Source organism: Neofelis nebulosa, chromosome 8 (assembly GCF_028018385.1).
Source record: "Neofelis nebulosa isolate mNeoNeb1 chromosome 8, mNeoNeb1.pri, whole genome shotgun sequence".
NCBI classification, from domain to species: Eukaryota; Metazoa; Chordata; class Mammalia; order Carnivora; family Felidae; genus Neofelis; species Neofelis nebulosa.
The window spans coordinates 65,288,974-65,302,443 of record NC_080789.1 but is presented as its reverse complement, the minus strand read 5'-3'; the positions used below and the strand labels follow the sequence as shown (position 1 = coordinate 65,302,443).

Sequence of the window (13,470 nt, the reverse complement as noted above, 5' to 3'; positions counted from 1 at the left end):
GTCAGATGCTCAACTGACTAAGCCACATGGGTGCCCCTAAAAATAAAATCTTTTAAAAAAGACAACAAAAAACCCTTTACCTCCAAAGTAAATAGTATTATTTTTTTCCCACAATTACCTAGAATTTTGCTTCCAAAATTTAGTCTTTGGTCTTTAGTTATGATCTCAGCTTACCTTAAGTTATAAGTTTGGGATTAGATATAACATAAGCCAAAACTTTCCTTTGGCTTTGATTATGCTTGGTGCTTTCCATTTTCTTTCTTAGGTTCCTGTCCTTTTCTCACTTTTCTGAATCACAGTTAGTCTTGGTTCTTTCAGAAGAGTCACAAAAGAGCAGAAAAAAGTCAAACATTTGAAGGGATTTCCAGAATGGCTGAATGAGAAACTCGGCAAAATTTTTTCCCATAAAAGCAATGATAAAACTTGACAAAACTGCCCAAACCAATGATTTTAGGACTTTGGAAATTGACTGCAAGCATACAACAAAATGGTAAGCATTTTTTTCAAGAAAAATTACTAAACTTCAGTAAGAACTGGAAGTCTGTGATGTTTTAGCCTGGAGCTTCTTCTGTTTCCAACTCCCCCAAGCCATGTTACCTGGTAGTTCTACAAGAGTGAGTCAAGCCTTGAAGCTCTACTGCCTGAGGGGGCTGATTTGATCTTGAATAAAGCAGGGAAAAAACACATGCCTAGGGACATTGTCTAAAACAATACTTCCTTAACTCACACACAGATCCATTAGCAAAGAATAGAAGCCTTACTGGATCAATCTGGATCACTTAATGATTGGCCAGTTATTGACCACTAAGTTATGCTGATCCAAAGGTGACCCCTAGGAATTCAAGCTTTAAAATATAAACAAAAATGAGGGGAAAAAAATAACTGAGCAAAGGTGTCAGCAGCCACACACTGTTGGGGAGACAGACTTTACTGCATTAATCCAGACAAATCACTAAAAAGCAAAGGAAAAAAGGAGCAAAAAGAAACCCTGGAGGTTATAGGGGAAGTCAGACTCTAAAGTTGCTATAATATGTCATCTAAAATGTCCAGTTTTGGGGGTGCCTGGATGGTTCAGTCGGTTAAGAGTCCAAGTCTTGATTTCAGCTCAGGTCATGATCTCATGGTTCATGAGTTCAAGTCCTGCATCTGGCTCTGTGCTAACAGCACAGACCCTGCTTGGGACTCTCTCTCTCCCCCCGTCTCGTTGCCCCTCCCCGACTTGCTCTCTTTCTGTCTCAAAAATAAATAGATAAACATTAAAAACACTTACAAAAATAAATGAACTTTTAAAAAAAATATTGAGGAAATAATAATGGCCAAATCATCCCAAATTTGATGAAAAACATTAATCTACACATTCAAGAAGATCATTGAACTCTAAGATAAATACAAAAAGATCCATACCTAGATACATCATAGTCAATTGTTGAAAGCCAGACAAAGAATCTTTAAAGTAAAAAGATAAAAATGACTTATCACAATCAAAGGAGACTAAAGAATCAAAGCATAGGGGAGCCATAGTAAATTTAACAGCTTACCACTGATTAGAAACAAGAGGCCCAAACACAGTGGGATGACTATTCAAAGTGGTGAAAGAATAATACTGCTAACCAAGAATTCTATATCCAGGAAAACTATCCTTCAAAAAATGAAGGTAAAACATCCATTCCCTGAAATAACACTCTTCCCAAAGTACCATGCACATGCAACTCTCATAACCATCCTCATTATAAGTGTCTTTAAAGACTTCTCTAAATAGATTACAGAATTTCTATTACATCCATTCCTTGAAATAACACTCTTCTCAAAGTAGTATGCACATACAGCTCTTGTAATCATCCTTATTGCGTGTGTTTTTAAACAGTTCTCTAAATATATTACATTATTCACTGAAATAACACTCCTGTAAATGTGGCTTGCAGTGAACACTCATATATCCATGTGTTTTCAACACTTCTGTAAATGTATTACAGAATTTCTATCAGATCCATTCCATGAAATAGCTATTTTCAAAGTAATCAAAGGATGTAACCTGTTATTTTTCTTTTTAATGAAGGCAAGAAATAAGACATACAGATGGCAACTAAGGATATGAAAAGATGTTCAGTGTCATCTGTCATTAGAGAATTGAAAACTGTTGTAGCCACTCTGGAAAGCACTATGGAGATTCCTTAGAAAGTTAAAAATAGAACTACCTTACAACCCAGCAATTGCACTACTAGATATTTACCCAAAGATACAAAAATACTGATTCGAAGGGACACATGCACCCCAATATTTATAGCAACATTATCAGTAATAACTAAATTATGGAAAGAGCCCAATTGTCCATTGACTGATGAGTGGATAAAGAAGATGTGTGATATATATACAATGGAATATTACTCAGCAAAAAAAAAAAAAAAAAAAAGAATGAAATCTTGTCATTTGCAACAATATTGATGGAGCTAGAGTATATTATGCTAAGTGAAATAAGTCAGAGAAAGACAAATACCATATGATTTCATTCATGTGGAATTTAAGAAACAAAACAGATGAACATAGGAGAAAGAGAAAACCAAAAAAAAAAAAAAAAAGGAGGAAGACAAACCATAAGAGACTATTAACTATAGAGAACAAACTGAGGGGAGGGGCACTGTGTAAGGAATAGTCTAAATAGGTGATGGGTATTAAGGAGGGCACTTGTGATAAGCACTGGGTGTTATATGTAAGAGATGAATCACTAAATTCTACTTCTGAAACCAATTTATATTATATGTTAACTAACTAGAATTTAAGTAAAAACTTGAAAAAAAAGAATTGCAAATTACAACAATGAAATATGTTACACATTTCTGAAAATGGCTAAATCCAAAAAACCAATAATGCCAATTGCTAACAAGTACAGGGAGTGACAAGAACTCCTGTTGAAAAATGGTGGGAATGAGAAATGGTACATCTACTTGGAAAGACAGTTTGGCAGTTTCTTACAAAGTTACTTACAAAGTAATGTAATCTTATCAAATGATCTAGCCATCATGTTCCTAGGTTTTTACATAATTAATTCGAAAACTTATGTCCATGAGAAAGTGTGTGTGTGTGTGTGTGTGTGTATGGCAGTTTTATTCTTAGTCACCAAAACCTGGAAGCAACCACATAAACAAGTTGTGGTGCATCTGTACAATGGAATATTATTCAGCAGTAAAAAGAAATAAGCTATTAGGCCACAAAAAGATAGGGAGGAACCTTAAATGTATATTGCTAAGTGACAGAAGCCAGTCTGAAAAAGCTACATACTACATGATTCCAATTATATGACATCCTTGGAAAACCAAAACTATGGAGACATAGGGGCACCTGGGTGGCTCAGTCAGTTAAGGGTCCGACTTCAGCTCAGGTCATGATCTCACAGCCCGTGAGTTTGAGCCCCGCATCGGGCTCTGTGCTGACAGCTCAGAGCCTGGAGCCTGTTTCACATTCTGTGTCTCCCTCTCTCTCTGACCCTCCCTTGTTCATGCTCTGTCTCTCTCTGTCACAGAAATAAGTAAACATTAAAAAAAAAAAAAAAAACTATGGAGACATAAAAAATTATCAGTACCAGGGACTTGGGGAAAGAGGGGAAGAATACATAAGTGAATCACAGGGCATTTTTAGGGTGGAAAAACTATTCTGTATGATACTATAAGGGTGGATACATGACAATATACATTTGTCAAACCCAGTAGAACTCTATAGCACAAAGAGTGAAACCTAATGTATACAAAATTTTTAAATACCCTTTTAAGAGGTCAGGGGATCCCAGGAAGGAATGTAGACTGTGCTATGACAATCTAACAATATAAGAAATGTATGACAAAACCTCACTGAAAGGAATGAGAGGATGCAGGGAGTGCTGACCTATAAGTAACCGGAAATGAATGGAGTCTGTAAGACTGAAGACAAAGTGCTGTACTCTAGTTGATAAGTTATTTCCCACTAGGGTATGGGTTAATAATTCTGATACTGCTATGCATGTATACTGGAATCGAGCAATTGAGTGAAGTAGCTGGTAGGAGCAAGTTTCTTATTGTTTGTTATAATTTATAGATAAGCAAGGGGAAGAAACTGGAATGATCTATGTGTGATAATGAATTAAAATTAGAGAAATCACTATAAACTTATGTTTAGTTTAAAGTAGTTACAGATGATAATATATATACATATTAATAGATATGTGTAACTGCATTGGCTCTACACACACACACACACACACACACACATATATATTTTTTGTTCTGTCAAATGAGAGGACTGAACAGAAATGACAGCCCAGTAGCAATGAACACACCTAGCAACCAGACCTTGCTTTTTAATACTATTCTCTACTAAAAGTAACCAGAAATCCTTGAAGAAATGACAGATTATAAGACTGGAGCAGGATATATTCGAGATGAACCTGAAGCATCTTGTAGTGCCAGAAAGTAGGGAAGTGCTAAAAAAATTAAAAAGAAAGGGGCACCTGGGTGGCTCAGTTGGTTGAGCGTCTGACTTCAGCTCAGGTCATGATCTCACAGCTTGTGAGTTCAAGCCCTGTGTCTGGCTCTGTGCTAACAGCTAAGAGCCTGGAGCCTGCTTTGGATTCTGTTTCTGTCTCTCTCTCTCTCTGCACTGCCCTGTTCATGCACTGTCTTTCTCTTTCTCTCAAATATAAATAAACATTTTTAAAGAATTATTTAATAATAATAAAAATAAAGAAAGAAAAAAAGAAAAAGCCACATCGATGAGGTTATGTTAAAGGGGAACAGGAACCAACTGAAAGAGGTCCCAATGGCCAAAACTAGAACAACTTAAGCAAGTAAATAAAGTAGTATTGGATTATAACTCAAAGTCCAAAAAAAATCTGAGTTCATTTTGAGATAAATAATTGAATAAATTAATAAATGAGGAAGAAGAGACAAATTATAGTACATAAGAACTTCAAATAATTTATGTAGATATTCATCCTAAAAGAAAGGGAGCACAACTCCCTTTTCCTTAAGTATGGGCTGCACATATAGACTTATTTTAAAAAGCAAAGTATGGAAAATGAAGAAAAAGAGTAACTTTACAGTGGAGAAACCTGACAAGCACTACTTTAGCCACGTGGTCAAGGTCAACATTGAGTCATTTGATAGTACGTACCCTTGAAATTGTATGATGACAATGGTACTTTACCTCTGTGATCTTTCTCCTCAAAATCCATAACCCCAGAGTAAGTGTGAGAAAAACACCAGACAAATTCCCATAGGGGAGCATCTTATAATATATCTGACTGGTGCTCCTCACATGTGTCAGGAACATCAAACAGAAGGAAAAGTCTGTGAAATTGTCACAGCCAAGAAAGCCTAAGAAGACATGACAGTTAAATGTAATTAGGTACCCTGGATGGAATCCTGAAACAAAAAAGGACATTAGGTAAAAACAAGGAATTATGACTACAGTCCATAAATTATGGACTTTAGTTAATAATGTGTCAATACTGGTTTGTTAATTATAACAAATGTATCATACTAATATATTAATAATAGGGGAAACTATGGAGAAATATGGAATTCTCTGTACTATTTTCTTACTTTTTTTTTATAAATCTAAAACTACCTTAAAAAAATAAAGTCTATTAAAAAATGAAAGTGAAATAAAGACATTCTAGATGAGCAAAACGGAAAGAATTTGCTGCTAGTAGACCAGCCTTATAAGAAAGACAAAGAAGTCCTTCAGGTTGAAAGGAAATGATACCAGAGGATAACTCAAATTCACACAAAGAAATAAAGAGCACAAGTATATGTAGGTAAAAATATGCTTTCTTTTCCTCTCTTAACTGATTAAAAAGACAATCATATAAAACAATAATTATGAACTATGTTGTTGGGCTTATGATACATAAAAATGTAATATATATGACAAAATCCAAAGGAGGGGAAGAAAATGGAGCTAATGGAGCAAAAATTCTCTATTTTGCTTGTATTAAGTTAGCACTAATCTGAAACAGATTGTGATAATTTTTTTAAGTGTATTTATCTTGAGAGAGAGAGAGAGAGAGAAAGTGAATGGGGGAGCGACAGAGAGAAAGGGAGAGGGAGAATCCCAAGTAGACTCCACACTGTCAGTGCAGAGCTCAACATGGGGCTCAAACTCACCAATGATCAGATCATGACCTGAGCCAAAATCAAGAGTCCAATGCTTAACCAACTGAGCCACACAGGCGCCCCAGGTTGTGATAATTTAAAATGTGTACTGCAATCCCTAAAGAGCTACTAAGGAAATTACTCCAAAAATATAGGGGAAAATGGAATTAAAATGGTACACTAGAAAATATTTGTTTAACACAAAAAGTAGTAAAAGAAGGAGAACAAAGAGATGAGACATGGAAAATAAACAGCAACACAATACATATAAATCCAATCATATCAATAATTACATTAAATATGAAAGAATTAAATAAAAGTGAAAGATTGCCCAATTTTATGTGTATTTATGTATTTTTTTGTGTGTATATATATTTAAAAGCCAACACGATCCAATGATAAGCAACATATCTTAGATTCAATCTTGCACAGTAACCACAGGGGAGCTGGAGAGAATAGACTAATATCAAACAAAATAGACTTTAAGACCAAAAAAAAATGGTTCTAGATACAATGAGGGACATTTTATAATGATAAAAAGATCAGTTCATCAGTAAGCTATCACAATATGAACATATATGCACCTAATAACAGAACCTTAAAATATAGGAAGCAAAACCAGACAGAATTAAAGAGAGAAATAGCTAACTCAGTAATAGTAGTTGGGAAGTTCAATATCCCACTCTTAATAATAGAACAACTAGACAGAAAATCAGTAAGGATATATACAGAAGACTAAAACAACAATATAAACCAACTGTAGAACACTCCACCCAACAAAAGCAAAATATATTTTTTCAAACACACACAGAACATTCTCCAGGATAGACCATATGGTAGGCTATAAAGCAAGTCATAATAAATGTAAAAGGATTGAAAGAATACAAAGTATGTTCCACAAAATACTTCACATGGGGTAGATACATAGATATACAGATAACAGATAATTTCCTACTGGTTCTGCTTCTCTGGTTGAACACTGACCAATACAAGCTTTTGTTTTTGTTTTAAGTTATTTATTTATTTATTTATTTATTTATTTATTTATAGTAATCTCTATACCCAATGAAGGGCCCAAACTCATGACCCTGAGATCAAGAGTCACATGCTCCTCTGCCTGAGCCAGCCAAGCACCGCCCCCCCATACAAGTTTTTAATATGACACTAAAACCATGAACCACAAAAGAAAATATTGACAAATTGATTTGACTTCATCAAAATCAAAAACCATTGGCCTTCAAATGCCCCATTAAGAAAATGAAAAGTCAAACCAAAGATTAAGAGAAAATGTTTGAAAATCACGTTTCTTTCTTTTTTTTTTTTTAATGTTTCTTTATTTTTGAGAGAGACAGAGAGAGATAGAGTGTGAGTCAGGGAGAGGCAGAGAGAGAGGGAGACACATAATCCGAAGCAGGCTCCAGGCTCTGAGCTATCAGCACAGAACCCAACATGGGGCTCCAACTCATAAACCAGGAGATCATGACCTAAGCCCAGGTCAGACGCTTAAATGACTGAGCCACTGAGGCGTCCCCCTTTTTTTAATGTTTATTTATTTCTGAGAGAGAGAGAGAGAGAGAGAGAGAGAGAGAGAGAGAACGTGTGCGCGCGCAAGCAGGGGAGGGGCAGACAGAGAGGGAGACACAGAATCTGAAGCAGGCTCCAGGCTCTGAGCTTGAACCCATGAACCACAAGATCATGACATGAGCTGAAGTCAGACACTTAACCAACTGAGCCATTCAGGCGTCCCTGAGAATCACATTTCAAGACTTGTATTCAGAATACATAAAGGACTCTTAAAACTCAATGATAGAAATGGGTAAGCATTTGAATAGTCATTTCAGCAAAATAAATATAAGAATGACTAATAAGCACCTGGATAGATGCTCAACATCATCAATCTTTAGGAAAATACAATTTAAAACCACAATGGGGGAGGGGAGTAGTGCTTGGGTGGCTCAGTTGGTTGAGAGGTGGACTTCAGCTCAGCGCATGATCTCACAGTTTGTGAGTTCTAGCCCTGCATCAGGCTCTCTACTGTCAGTGTGGAGCTTTGGATCCTCTGTCCTCCTCTCTCTCTGCACCTCACCCACTCATGCTCTCTCTCTCAAAAATAAATAAACATCGGGGCGCCTGGGTGGCGCAGTCGGTTAAGCGGCCGACTTCAGCCAGGTCACGATCTCGCGTCTGTGAGTTCGAGCCCCGCGTCGGGCTCTGTGCTGACAGCTCGGAGCCTGGAGCCTGTTTCCAATTCTGTGTCTCCCTCTCTCTCTGCCCCTCCCCCGTTCATGCTCTGTGTCTCTCTGTCCCAAAAATAAATAAAAAACATTGAAAAAAAAATTTTTTTTTAAATAAATAAATAAACATTAAAAAAAATAAATAAAACCACAATGGGATACCACTTCACACCTCTTGGAAAGGCGATCCTAAAGAAGTCCATAAAAAGTGTTGAGGATGTGGAGAACCTGGAACCTTAATACATTGCTGATGGGAACATAAAATAGTGCTGTCATTTAGGCAATAAGTTAACAATTTCTTTAAAAGATAAGCATAAGCTTACCAGCAATAGGTAAATGACCCAGAAATTCTACTCCTGGGTATCTACCCAAAAGAAATGAAAACATACATCCACACAAAGACTTATACATCTGGGTTTATAGCAGCATTATTCATAAAAGTCAAATGTCAAAATAATCTGAATGTCCATGAACTGGTGAGTAGGTAAACAAATGGTGGTATATGCAAAAAATGATATACGATTGGTCATAGAAAGGAAGAAACTACTGATACATCCTATAACATGGCTGAACTTCAAAACCATTACTTAAGTAAAAGAAACCACATATAAAAGACTACGTATAATATGATTCCATCTTATGAAATGTCCAAAAAAGGCAAACTTATTGAGACAGAAAATAGATTTGTGTATGTTTGGAACTGGGGTGGGAGTGAGGATTGACTGCAAAAGGGCATGAGGGATCTTTTTTGGGATGAAGGAAATGTTCTAAAATTGAATTATGGAGGGAGGCAGTGGTGGTGGCTGGCTGGCTCAGTCAGTAGAGCATGAGACTCTTGATCTCTGGGTCATGACTTCAAGCCCCATGCTGGGTATGGAACCTACTTTAAAAAATAAATAAAATAAAATAAAATAAAATAAAATAAAATAAAATAAAATATTGTGATGATAGCTACACAACTCTAAATTTACTAAAAGTAATTGAATTTTACATTTAACATATGTGAGTTTTATGGTATGTAACTTTTACTTTAATAAAGCCATTTTTTAGAAACAGTCAAATCTGTTTCCAATGTCTTAAAGCACCCTTACTTATTTTTTTCTTTTGTCTCTTCTTTTCTTCAAATAAAGATACACTAATTCTACTCAGTATCTTGACATTGCTCTCAATAGCTTTGTACATTTCTGGTAAAAACTCCATTTTTGCTATCCAGTGATGGTGTTCCTCAATATCAATTGCAGTCATCTCAGACAAAATGGCATCTTGAAGAGAGCAAAAAAAAATTATTTTTGTGTAGAAAAATGATTATAATCATATAGGCTTAAATATCGGCTAACTACTTCATAATATAGTATTAAGGAATATAGGTGTCTCACACTTATTGCTCTTCTGAGGCTTTTCTCTATGAAGAAATGAAGAAGGATGAGGCTTGGAATAGAAAGCTAAACAGTAAATCCTGGACATGAAAATACTCTGGTAACTAAAATGTGAACATGTGTTTTAATATTGAGGAACTAAACCTCAACTCCTTTCATAAGTTGTCTAGTATTTTAAAACCTTCATTATATGAGACTTCTTGCAACTTAATGAAATTATTCTTTTTGTATTCTTAGCTTATTCATTCTTTCATTCAGCCAAATGTCTCCTTTGTCATGTATTGTTCTAGATGTTGAGGATACAACACTGAATAAAACAAGTTCCCTGACTTCATACTGCTTGCATTCTAGTGAAAGGAGACACACAAAACACAAAAATATAAACATTAATTATATAGTATGGCAGATCATAAGAAATGCTACAGACAAAAATAAAAAATAAAGAGGAATGGACAGTGCCATGGAGTAGGGAATGGAGATGGTCAGAGAACACATCATTTTAAAGTGAGATATAAGCAGAAAATGAGCCACATGGCTACTTGTGGACAGTGTTCCAGGCAAAGGAATAGTAAGCATAAAGACACTGGGCAGAGGCATACTGGCATGCTTGAAGAGAAGCAAGGAGCCCAGAATTGCTGGCACTAAGTAAGCAAGACTACATAGTGCTTACTTTATTCTTACTGAAACAGTGGACAATAACTCTCTGAATAACCTCCTTAGTCTTCTTTTAAAGGTAGTCTGATTAACCCTTTAAAATTTACTTATAGATCCTGCTCTCTTTTTCATTAACTTCATGGTTTTCCTTTGAACCACTTCTGAAAACTTACTCCATTCTTCCAACCAGACCAGGATGTGCAAAAGAGTCTTTTCTCTAATTTCACTGTTCTTAGCATAAGTAACTATTTTATCCAGGAAATTTATTCTCCATTTCTTATGTTCTGGAAGGGAGATTTTCCTTCCGGAGTGCACATTCTCATCAACAGTGTAGCGATTGATTATTCGCTGCACATTGAGCAGTATGTCAGCCAGCTGCATATTAATGTCCTATAAGAATAAGAAGAGGGAATATATTAATACTCAGTTTATTGACAAATCAAACATCTGTTCATAATTCTCAACAAAGTGGGGTTTTTTTTAAGTTTATTTATTTTGAGAGAGACAGAGACAGCATGAGTAAAGGAGGGGCAGAGAGAGGGAGACAGAGAATCCTAAGCAGACTCCACACTGTCAGCACAGAGTCTAATGCAGGGCTCAAACCCATGAAGCTGTGAGACCATGACCTGAGCCGAAACCAAGGGTTGGACACTTAACCAACTGAGCCACCCAGGCATGTCTCAACAAAGTTTAGAGGGAACATACCTCAATATGATAAAGGATGTATATGAAAAGCCCATAGTGAACATTATATTCAATAGTGAAAAACTATAAGTTTTTCCTGTAAGATCAGGAACAAGACAAATATGTCCACTCTCACCACTTTTATTGAACATAATACTGGAAGTACTAGCCTCAGCAATCAGAGAAGAAAAAGAAATGAGGCATCTATATAGGTAAGGATGAAATTAAACTGTCACTATTTGCATATGACATGATACTATATATAGAAAACCCTAAGGGGGTGCCTGGGTGGCTCAGTCAGTTGAGCATCTGACTTCAGCTCAGGTCATGATCTCCTGATTTGTGACTTCAAACCCTGCATTGGGTTCTGTGCTGACAGCCCAGAGCCTGGAGCCTGTTTCAATTCTGTGTTTCCCTCTCTCTCTGCCCAACCCCCACTTGTGCTTGCTCTCTCTCTCTCTCTCTCTCTCTCTCAGAAATAATAACTGAATAAACTTAAAAAAAAAAAAAGAAAACCCTAAGGACTCAAACAACAAAACAAAACAACAACAACAAAAAACTGTTACCAGTAATAAATTCAGTAAAGTTGTAGGATACAAAATCAATACCTAGAAATCAGTAGCATTCCTATACGCTAATAATGAAGTAGCAGACAGAGAAATTAAGGAAACACTCCTATTTATGATTGCACCAAAAATAATAAAATACCTAGGAATAAACTTATCTAAAGAGGTGAAAGACCTGTACTCTGAAAACTATAAAATATTGATGAAAGAAATTGAAGATGACACAAAGAAACAGAAAGACATTCCCTACTCATGGGTTGGAAGAACAAATATTGCTAAAGTGTATGAACTACCCAAAGCAATCTACACACTTAATGCAATCCTTATCAAAATATCAAGAGCATTTTTCATAGAACTAGAAGAAAAAATTATAAAATTTATGTGGAACCACAAAAAGCCCTGAATACCCAAAGCAATCATGAAAAAAAAAAAAAAAACAAAAAACAAAACTACAGGTATCACAATTCAAGATTTCAAGCTATACCACAAAGCTGTAGTAATCAAAAGAGTATGGTGCTGGCACAAAAATAGACACATAGATCAATGGAACAGCGTAGAAAGCCCAGAAACAAACCCACAATTATAAGGTCAATTAATCTTTGACAAAAGAAGCGAGACTATGCAATGGGAAAAAGACAGTCTCTTCAACAAATGGTGTTAGGAAAACTGAACAGCTACATACAAATGAATGATCTTGGACTACTTTCTTACATCATACACAAAAATAAGCTCAAAATGGATTAAAGACCTAAATGTGAAACCATAAAAATTTTAGAAGAGAACACAGGCCATAATTTCTCTGACATCAGCCATAGAACATTTTTCTAGATACAGCTCCTGAAGCAAAGGAAATAAAAGCAAAGATAAACTATTGGGATTACATCAAAATTAAGAGCTTGTGTACAACAAAGGAAACAACCAACAAAACTAAAAGACAGTGTACTGAATGAGAGAAGATATTTGCATTGCAAATGACCTATCCAGTAAAAGGTTAGTATCCAAAATATATAAAGAACTGATACAACTCAACACCCAAAACCCAAATAATCCAATTAACAAATGGGCAGCAGACATGAACAGACATTTCTCTAAACAAGACATCCAGATGGCCAACATACACATGAAAAGATGCTCAACATCACCCTTCACCACAGATATGCAAATCAAAACTACAGTGAGATACCACCTCATACCAGTGATAATGGCTAAAATAAAAAACACAAGAAACAACAAGTGTTGGTGAGAATATGAAGAAAAGGAATGCTCCTGCACTGTTGGTGGCAATGCAAACTGGTGCAGTCATTGTGGAAAAGAATATGGAGGTTCCTCAAAAAGTTAAAAATAGAACTGCCCTATGATCTAATAATTGCACTAAGTATTTACCTAAAGAAAATGAAAACACCAATTCAAAAAATATATACACCCCTATGTTTATAGCAGCATTATTTATAATGCCAAATTATGGAAGCACCCCAAATGTCCATTGATAGATGAATGGATAAAGAAGATGTGGCATATATACACAATGGAATATTAGCCTTAAAAAGAATGAAATCATGCCATTTGCAATGACATGGATGGAGCTAGAAAGTATAATGCTAAGTGAAATAAGTCAAAGACAAATACCATATGATTTCACTCCTATGCGGAATTTAAGAAACAAAACAAACAAAGGGAAAAAAAGAGAGAGACATATCAAGACTCTTCACTTTAGAGAACAAACTGATGGTTACCATAGAGGAGGTGGGTGGTGAGATGGGTAAAATAGGTGATGGGGATTAAAGAGTACACTTATCACGATGTGCACTGAGTAACGTATAGAACAGTTGAATTA

General features: G+C 35.7%; 1 protein-coding gene across 1 annotated transcript in view; it reads right to left on the bottom strand.

The window, feature by feature from the left end:
- The window catches only part of FAM186A (family with sequence similarity 186 member A), a 79,703-nt gene that overhangs the window by 27,356 nt on the left and 38,877 nt on the right, over positions 1–13,470 (bottom strand). The window contains exons 2-3 of the mRNA XM_058742807.1: positions 10,560–10,776; positions 9,448–9,618 (exon numbers count right to left, since the gene is read on the bottom strand). Coding sequence (XP_058598790.1) covers positions 9,448–9,618; positions 10,560–10,776 — 388 coding nt within the window. The remainder of the gene's footprint in view (positions 1–9,447; positions 9,619–10,559; positions 10,777–13,470) is intronic.